General features: G+C 38.2%; 1 protein-coding gene across 1 annotated transcript; it reads left to right on the forward strand.

Moving 5' to 3' along the window:
- Positions 1–6810: 6810 nt before the first annotated feature.
- On the forward strand, positions 6811–7469 carry LOC147381193 (uncharacterized). The gene is made up of 2 exons (XM_086430731.1): positions 6811–7217; positions 7367–7469. The coding sequence occupies exons 1-2, from the start codon at positions 6811–6813 to the stop codon at positions 7467–7469; spliced, it is 510 nt and encodes a 169-aa protein (XP_086286857.1).
- Positions 7470–9354: the final 1885 nt, after the last annotated feature.

Consider the following 9354-nt stretch of genomic DNA (forward strand, 5'->3'; position numbering starts at 1 on the left):
TGTTTTTACCAATTTTTAACCTTAGCTTCATGAGTGGGTCGAAGTATTCGAAGAACGGAAGAGGAACTCGAAAAAAGGGTTTAGAAAGTCGAGAATTCTTGAATGGTTCAGTGCTGTCGGTAGGTACTGTCGGTTCCCCCGACAACCATTCCGTCGATCCCACTGACAAAAACATGTTTCTGCCACCGTCAATTCGGTTCTGTCGGTAGGAGCCGTCGATTCCACCGACAGAACTAAGCTTCAGCCACCGACAGGAACAGTTCATCAGAACTAACTTCTGTCTTTTGGGTTTCCCTCCTTATGGCCTATACATGATTTTTTCACCCTTCATTTCATTAAAATATTTAAGTAAATGTTACTTTCCATTTACTTTAAATTCTTTAATGAAATTGTGGTTTTACCCCCATTTCGGAACAATGAGAATAATTTCAAGATCCAAAACTCAAAGGATCAAAATTTGATTTTTGGTTTCAAGAACAAAACATAAATTTCGACGTTTTCATCCAATTTTAAAATTTTGATATCTTTAATTTTACTTCGAATCAAGTAATAAAAAGTATATGGTCTTTTTCATGTTGTCGAGGGCTTTCATGTGTAAAAAAAATTCATTGTTAATTTCGATAACTTTGAAAAATCACTTTTTCCAATACTTAGCCAAATTTTGACAGCTTTTCCAACTTTCTTGTCGGATGATTTTATCACATTTTTTGAAATTTTCTACTTGACCAAAATCATAGAATGGAATTGGTTGGTGTTCTATGATTTTGAAATAACTTTAGAAACAAAGATATATTGATAGATATGTAGGAAGTTAGACGCTTGATTTATCGATTGATTGATGGATGGATGAGATAACGTATGTTCTCGATTGATTGTTGGGAAAGTACCTCCAGTCTACGTAGTGGCTAAGCCACGTAAACCGTGATAGATAGATAGATGGATGAAATTGTTGATGGTAGAAATGACAGATGGTTGTCACCGGAGAGAAGTACTAGACTTGATTATACTTTTGATAGAAAGAAACTAGTATATTATATACAAAACAAACTATTTTGTTTACCAGAAAAGAGTCGTGAGAAAACCTACAAAGAGTGATTCGTTGTTGTATATCTGGAAGCGGCGGGTCAATCTAGGATTAGCACTAGATGTCATATGCTCTTTGATAGTATGGGATACCTTAGAGCATATTACAGCTTCTAAGATCCGAGATTTTCTCCTACTTCTTTATTGAAAAACATTGTGTGTAAAGGCGATCTCTATATAGTGTAGAGGTAGGTAGGGTTCACATGCATTGCCTCTTAACAGGCTTCGATGCGAGGGGTCTCCTGGGCTAGTTAGTGATCACTGTTAGTCTGTAGTCGTCAAACGGTCGACCTCACTGTTAGTTGAACTCAGTATTGGGTTCTTGGTCAACGGCCAGTCTGAGTCAGATAAATGGTCATCTAACCGTGGTATGCTAGATCGGCTACAAAATCAGATTTTAACAATGGGATTCCATGTCGGATTTGAAGTTTGGAATATCAAATTTGCCATAGCCGAGGCGGTTATATCGGCGTGATCCTCTACTCTCTTAAAAACTACACCGTCGTGTTCATATTATGTATATTTTCTTTAATTGTAATGTTGATAGACGGTTTCTTTTTGAAAGTTGTATATGCTATTTTGATGATAGATTGAAATTATTGCAATTGCTTGCTAATTATGTTTTAGACAGTTTCTCGTATATTACATTATGAAAAGTCAGTATGATTTAACTGTTTAGATGATTATTCGTGCATGTATGACTCGTCGTTAGAACGACGTTCATCCTGTTGAGTAACATCCCCTTGTTACTCACCCTATCCTTCACCCCTTTCAGATTGTCCAGTTTCTGAGGAACATGCTTATGAGGAACCATTCGAGGAGTTCCCTTGGAAGGTTATGTCGATGATCTATAACCTCCATCAATTTGAATATCACTTTAGGAGTTTAGATGCTATCTATATTTTAATTGCAAATTTTGTGGGACATGATGTATTTATTTTTTTGGGATGTTGTATTTGGGATATGAGTGATGTCGAGGATCTCCTTGGATGATGATTTTGACTTTCAATTCCGCTACTCTGATTTGTTGTATTTCAATATAGGTTCCGCTACGTATATCTTTATCTCTTAGCATTATTATCCTTGTTGATTATCAGGTTATGTGTATATTTATCTCACACTTCGAGATTTTGACCGACCAATCCTCGGGATACGTGTTGGGATTTCGAGGTGTGACAGCTTGGTTTCAGAGCTCAATATTAATTTCAAATGGGACGAGAACTCTCTTCCGTGCTTAGAGATCTGTTAGAGTGTAGATTGGGGGTTAGGGATTGGAAAAAATAGGAAATTCCTTAGGAATCACGAATATGAGACAGTCGTAATTTGAGGGATTTACGGGCTGAGCAGTATTAAGCGAATTATGCTAATGGATAGATACTTGATTTATTATTAGCACCCTACTTATATTTTGATGAAGTATCTTTCGGGATTGGGAGAACTTACCAATATTGTTTAAATTGCAGACATTATACGATAGCAGGCAGGGGTAGGCCAAACAAGAGGACTCGACCCACAAATGCAGGGACATCTGAGCCTAGACAGCCTACGAAGATGGAGACTATGGTTCAAGCCATAACGAATCTCTCCCAAAGTTAGACAAGATTGGAGGAAAGACAAACCAAGATGATGGAAAAACAACTGGCTTTTATGAGGTAGATAACAGGGATGCTAGGGGGGCAGAATCGGTCGGGTGCACACACACCTGAGACTACATCAGAGCATGATGTACCACCACCCCCACCTGTAGAGATATCGAGAGGTATGCAGGTAGTGCGACCACCTAACCAGGGTCACGCAGGTGTCTGAAAGAGTACATGAACATGAGGATTCTTAATTTTGATGGAACTATGGACCCCACTATGGTTGAAGAATGGCTGCAAGAGTCCGACAGATACTTATGCACCATGGAGTGCTCAGACACTCAGAAAGTGTTATGTGCCACCTTCATGCTACAAAGGGATGCTACACACTGGTGGACATCGTTGAGGGATAATCAACCAGGGATTCAAAATAATTGGGACATTTTTCAGGAGAAGTTCCTTGAAAAGTACGTTCCTGCCAGCGCCAGGGATAGAAGGAATATGGAGTTTGAGCGGTTAACATAGGAAAATATGACAGTGGACCAGTACGAATTTTGTTTTACTCAGTTAGCTTGTTACGCTCTCGAACTAATTTCCATTAACCAGATGAAAGCAGAAAGGTTTGTTAGGGGGCTAAAAATCTCCTTCAGGAATAGGATGGCTGCATTTGAGATCACGGACTATTCTGAGGTAGTCACCAGAGCGCAGAGATTAGAGAGGGCAGATGAAATCATTCATGAGCAGAGTATTGGGGTGATGATAGTACCTCCTTTAGCTAAAAGGTGGATGAGTTATGGACCCAATAGTTCAGGGTGGCAATGGGCCAGTCGATCACCAGGTTAGAGCAACGTCCAACCCCCAGTACCAGTAGGCCAATATTCACCGAAGGTAGTAGCACCAGTGCACAGTAGAGGTCAGACTTCTCGATTGCAGAGTCAGATGGCTAGAGGCCATGGACAGACTTCGAGACCTCAGATCCAGACTGCCAGACCCCCACTACCGTCACAGAAGACACCTATGAGTCAGACTAGTAGGAAAGCAATCAGATGTTATGAGTATGGCGAGCTTGGGCATTTGAGAAGACAATGCCCCAGGATCCCCCAACAGTCACATGACTCGATGACCCAGGCAAAGGTCTATGCTACGACACAGGTAGATGCTACCTCTTCAAAAGATGTTGTAGAAGGTACAATCATGTTATACAACTGTTTAGTACATGTATTGATAGACTCGGGTTCTACACATTCTTTCATATCTTCTAGCATGGTAGAAAAGCTAGAATTATTCGTAATAGACGCAGAAATGACACTCTCACTATTAACTCCCTTAGGAAACAAGACAGTACCGCATGTAAATCCTGTGTTCTTAACATAGGTGATAGATCGTTTGAACTAGATTTGATGGTTTTAGACCTTCGGGACTTCGACATCATCTTAGGTATGAACTAGTTAGCAGCGTATCATGCAGTTATAGATTGCTATGCAAAAATAGTTCGGTTTGGTGCACCGGGACAATTAGAATTCAAGTTCAAGGGATTCCGAAATCGTATGGTCCGAATGATAGAACCATCTCGAAATGGTTCTGATTTGGGTAGGATGTATGTCATGAATACTACCGTTAGTGAGGTAAATGAAGAGTCAATGAAGATAGAGGCAATTCGAGTAGTGTGTGATTATCTCGATGTCTTTCTGGGAGAGTTACTTGGGTTACCCCCAATTAGGAAGATTGATTTCTCAATCGAACTGATCCCATGAATTAAACCCATATCAATTCCACCCTATCGGATGGCCCCATCAGAAATAAATGAGTTGAAAGGTCAATTGGAGGAATTGACAAATTTGGGTTTCATTTGTCCGAGTAGCTCACCTTGGGGTGCTCTAGTTTTGTTCGTAAAGAAGAATGATGGGTCAATGAGGTTGTATATTGACTATCGAAAACTAAAACAAGTGACTATAAAGAACAAATATCCGTTCCCTAGGATTGATGATCTATTTAATCAACTAAGAGGTGCAAAGTACTTCTCAAAAATTGATCTGAGATTAGAGTACCACCAGTTGAGGATCAAAGAGGAGGATGTTTCGAAGACAACATTCCGAACACGGGTAGGACACTTTGAGTACCTAGTAATGCCATTCGATTTGACTAATGCACCTGCGGTGTTTATGGATCTCATGCAGCGAGTGTTTGTGGATTTCTTGAATGTCTTCATTATCGTCTTCATTGACGATATCTTGATCTATTCGAAGATGAAATTTGAGCATGAGGATCATTTGAATGTCACACTTCACATATTACGTCAAGAGAAGCTTTATGTGAAATTCTCCAAGTATGAATTTTGATTAGATGAAGTGAAGTTCTTGGGTAATGTGGTTTCTAAGAATGAGATATTGGTAGACCTGTCGAAGATTGAAGCGGTCATGAATTGGCAGAGATCAACTATAATTACTGAGATCAGGAGTTTCCTCGAGCTTGTAGGATATTACCATAGGTTTGTAGAGGGTTTCTCCAAGATAGCTTCGCCATTAAAGAAGTTAACTCAGAAAGGGGTCAAGTTTGAATGAATCGATAGCTGCCAAACAACATTTCAGGAATTGAAGACTCGACTGACCACGGCACCTATTTTGATAGTCCCAAAACCAGGAGAGAAATATGTCATTTATGCCGACGCTTCTCATATGGGACTTGGGTGTGTACTAATGCAGGATAGTTTGGTAATTGCTTACTCATCGAGACAATTGAAGATCCATGAGAAGAACTATCTGACCCATGATTTAGAGTTCGCGGCCATAATGCACGCCCTCAAAGTTTGGAGACACTATTTGTATAGGGAGACTTTTGAAGTGTACTCAGACCACAAGAGCCTCAAGTATTTGTTCTCGTAGAAAGATTTGAGCATGAGTGATGAGTGTCTCCAAATATTCAATTATACGCACATTTTCTAGATATTTATCTTGATTTTTGTACCTATTTCTCTATATTAAGATAATAATCATGATAAGCCTCAAACCACCACGTTGCATGTTAATTAGGCTTAATTATATATAAATAAATTCATTTACTAGATAAATCTAATTACGTGTGTTTCTTGTGCAGAAAATCAACAATTTGGAATCAAAATCTCAAGGCAAAAGCATTTGGGCCCACTTTGGAATGCCCTAACACTTTGGAATGCCCTAATCCTTTGGAATGCCCTAATCCTTAACTCATATTCTCCTCTTTTGTCTTTTTGTGCAAAGAAAAGTGGAGGCTACTTTTAGACTCTTCTACACACATTTTTCTCTATAAATAGAGCCTTCATTTCTAGAGAAAGGGTCCCATCTTGGTTCTCTTATCCAAGACTCCTTTAATCTAAGGCTCTTAGCCTATTCTCTTATTTTTTGTATTTTCATTTTCTAGTTATTTTCTTTTGTTAATAGTCTTGTAAGAAGTAGAAGAAGAAGAAGAAGTTGTAATTTTCTCCATGAAATGAAGAAAAGTTCTTTCATCTCTTATCTTCCCTCTCTTGCAATGACATTAGGCTAAGTTCCCCTCCATTGGAGAGTGGAAAAGCCTAGAGCAAGTTCTTGTGTTATTTCTAATTTTATGCCTTTCTTTTATTTAAAATGCTTATGAATTCTCTTTAAGTTTCTTGCACATTTTTCTTAATATAGATACTTTATGCTTAGATTAGATCAAGATAAAGTATGCTTAACTTAGATAATTTGTAGTAAGAAGTTCTCAAGAAATTCTACTTTGTTTTTGTTCTTTTATTTCATTTTAATTGCAAAACTTTCCGATCTAAGGAGCTAACACCAAGCCCTTATGATTGAGTTATAAAAAGGCTAGAGACTAGAAATTGCTCATTAACATGTTTTAGGTAGATCCACCTCTAATGGTGTTTTAATTCATAAGTTTACTTGCTTTTAATTTCATTTACTTTAGTTTATTTTCTAGCAATTTTACATCTTCTTATAAGTTCAAAAATACAAAGAAAAACAGTTTTAATTCCTTTTAGTTAATTTGAATTTTATCTTCTTAGCTTAGCTCTATTCCTCCTTTCTCTTGGGTTCGATCCCCTACTTGCCCCACAAGTAAGGTAAAACTAAGATTATTATTAACTCCGGTGAGAAGAACAACGATAATCTCATCAATGAGGCAGAGGAGATAGATGGAATACCTGAAAGATTATGACTTTACATTGCATTACCATCCCGGTAAGGCTAATGTAGTAGCAGATGCATTGAGTCGTAAAAAAGATGGGGTCTTTGCTCACATAAGGATCGAGGAATGGAAGATGCTAGAAACTGCAACTGGTTATACATTCCACATCCCCTCAGAAACAGATGAACAAAAATCTTATGTAGTTCAGATGCGAATACAACCTCAAATCATCGAGAAGGTCATAAAGGCACAAAAGACAGATATAGAATTGGAAATATATCAGAAAAAGGTCGATAACCTCAATGACCCAGATTGGAAAATTCATGACGATGGTGACATAAGATTCAAGAACAGACTTTGGGTTTCTCGTGATGTTTTGTTGAGAAAGGACATAATGGATGAAACCCATATGTCGTATTTTTCTATTTACCCCGGGAGTACAAAGATATATCAAGACATGAAAATAAATTTTTGGTGGCTAGGGATGAAAAAATAGATTGCCCAGTATATGAGTCGTTGTATGACATGTAAGTAAGTGAAAGTTGAGTATAAGAGGCCTGTAGGGTTGTTACAACTACTTCCTATTCCAAATTGAAATGGGAGTACGTGACTATGGATTTTGTTTGTGGATTGCCGAAGGCCAGAGATGGGACTGATGCAGTTTGAGTGATTGTGGATAGACTTACCAAATCCGCTCATTTTCTACCAATCAAGATGACTTATACTGTAGATAGATTGAGCAGGATATATGTCTAAGATATTATGAAGTTAGATGGAGTCCCAGTTTCGATTGTGTCTAATAGGGACCCACATTTTACATCTCAATTCTGGTAGAGTTTTCAAGTTGCATTTAGCACGAAGTTGAAGATGAGTACAACATTTAACCCACAGACTGATGGGCAGTTAGGACGTGTTATACAGATACTAGAAGATATGTTGAGGGCTTGTGTGCTAGATTTTGGGGAAAATTGGAAAGATCACTTGGCATGTGGCGCCCCGCTGAACGCTAACACAAATCTTGATAACACCTTGAGGTACCAGGTGGCACCTCGAAATTTCGGCATGGTCTCCCCTATTTATGTTAGCGTTCCACGGAACTCAAAACCTAATAAATCAATCCAATCAAACCTGAATATAACAGATGCCAAGCTTTTACAAGGTACGGAAGATAGTAAGTTACGAACGGCATAAGGTAAGATTAGAGTGCACAAAAAATAAAGATATATAAGGTTACAAAATTTCATCCTCACTCTAACATAGACCTATCACTCGGCCCAAGAACTATATACACCTCCTAGATATGATAACTCCTAATGAAAATAGTCCTAGTGTTCACCAGGTAGTGGACTCTAGTTGTCGGTATGACCCATCAGACGATCCTCGCCCGATGGTTCTATGTCTGCCTCTCCGACTGTTGATTCTTAAGTTAAACAAAAAAATTGAAGGAAAGGGTGAGTAACAATGATTACTCAGTAGGTCCACAAACAATTCCTACTAGTAACCTCACCTAACGTGATCGAGTAATCATATTGATACATTTCAGAATATGCAAGTTTTACAAAATCAAACTACGGTTAACTGGTACATATAGCTAGGGATGAGCAACTAAACAATTTAAAATCCCACATAGCATCAGTCATCCATACTCATTATACATTTTCATTCTTATACAAATATAATTGACAACATTGAAATAGTAGACATGCTTTGCAGTTTATAATTCGAAATAAAACAGCAGATACATATTACACAATGGTGGAGTACTATAATTAGAGAGTTGGGATTCACGATTGGATCGCTTCCAATCGGGACATGATGTTACTAAATAAATCTGACTTTTAGTTCCTGATTTTGTGGTCAATCGCTGTACTTACCACACTGATGACCATTTATCCGACTCAGACGGACCGCTTGACGTGACCATAAGCAATGGGTTTCTTTTCGATGTGTCAGAACGTTCGACTACTACTAGATTATTAGTGATTACTGACCAATCATCTTCGTCTATGCCTATCAGGCGTGCATATGATTCCCAAATTAAACACTTTATTTGTATACGATCTCAGATTATAGTTGTGACTCCACTCTCATACGCATCCCATACCGCGTATGAGCTTGGTGGTCCCTACTGTACATCCCAGGATAGTACATCACTCCGGATGATACGACGTACTATCCCTTCAAGCATTCAAAGACTCTTTAACAACTCATAAAATAACTACTTATATATATATATATATATATTACTTTTATTTTAAAAACAAAAGAGAAATTAACAGATCAAGGTTGAGAGTGGATATCCAGATCCTACCATGCAACAGTAGCCCCCTGGCCTAAAATAAATAACAGTACTCAGTGTCTCTACGCTAACAGAATTTAAATAAACATGCAACCATTCATTACCCCTGGATATCCTTTCACCAACCTACATACAACATACAACGTAAAATGCAGTCATCACCCCTCGGGTGTAATTCTGACATTTTACTGATCATCCCCTTTCCCATTCTTTTGATGTTTTCACTTCTTGACTTTTCAAATCAAATCTTTC

The sequence above is a fragment of the Akebia trifoliata genome, unplaced genomic scaffold (genome assembly GCF_017979445.1).
Source record: "Akebia trifoliata isolate Shusen 1 unplaced genomic scaffold, ASM1797944v1 Contig00653, whole genome shotgun sequence".
Classification (NCBI taxonomy): Eukaryota; Viridiplantae; Streptophyta; class Magnoliopsida; order Ranunculales; family Lardizabalaceae; genus Akebia; species Akebia trifoliata.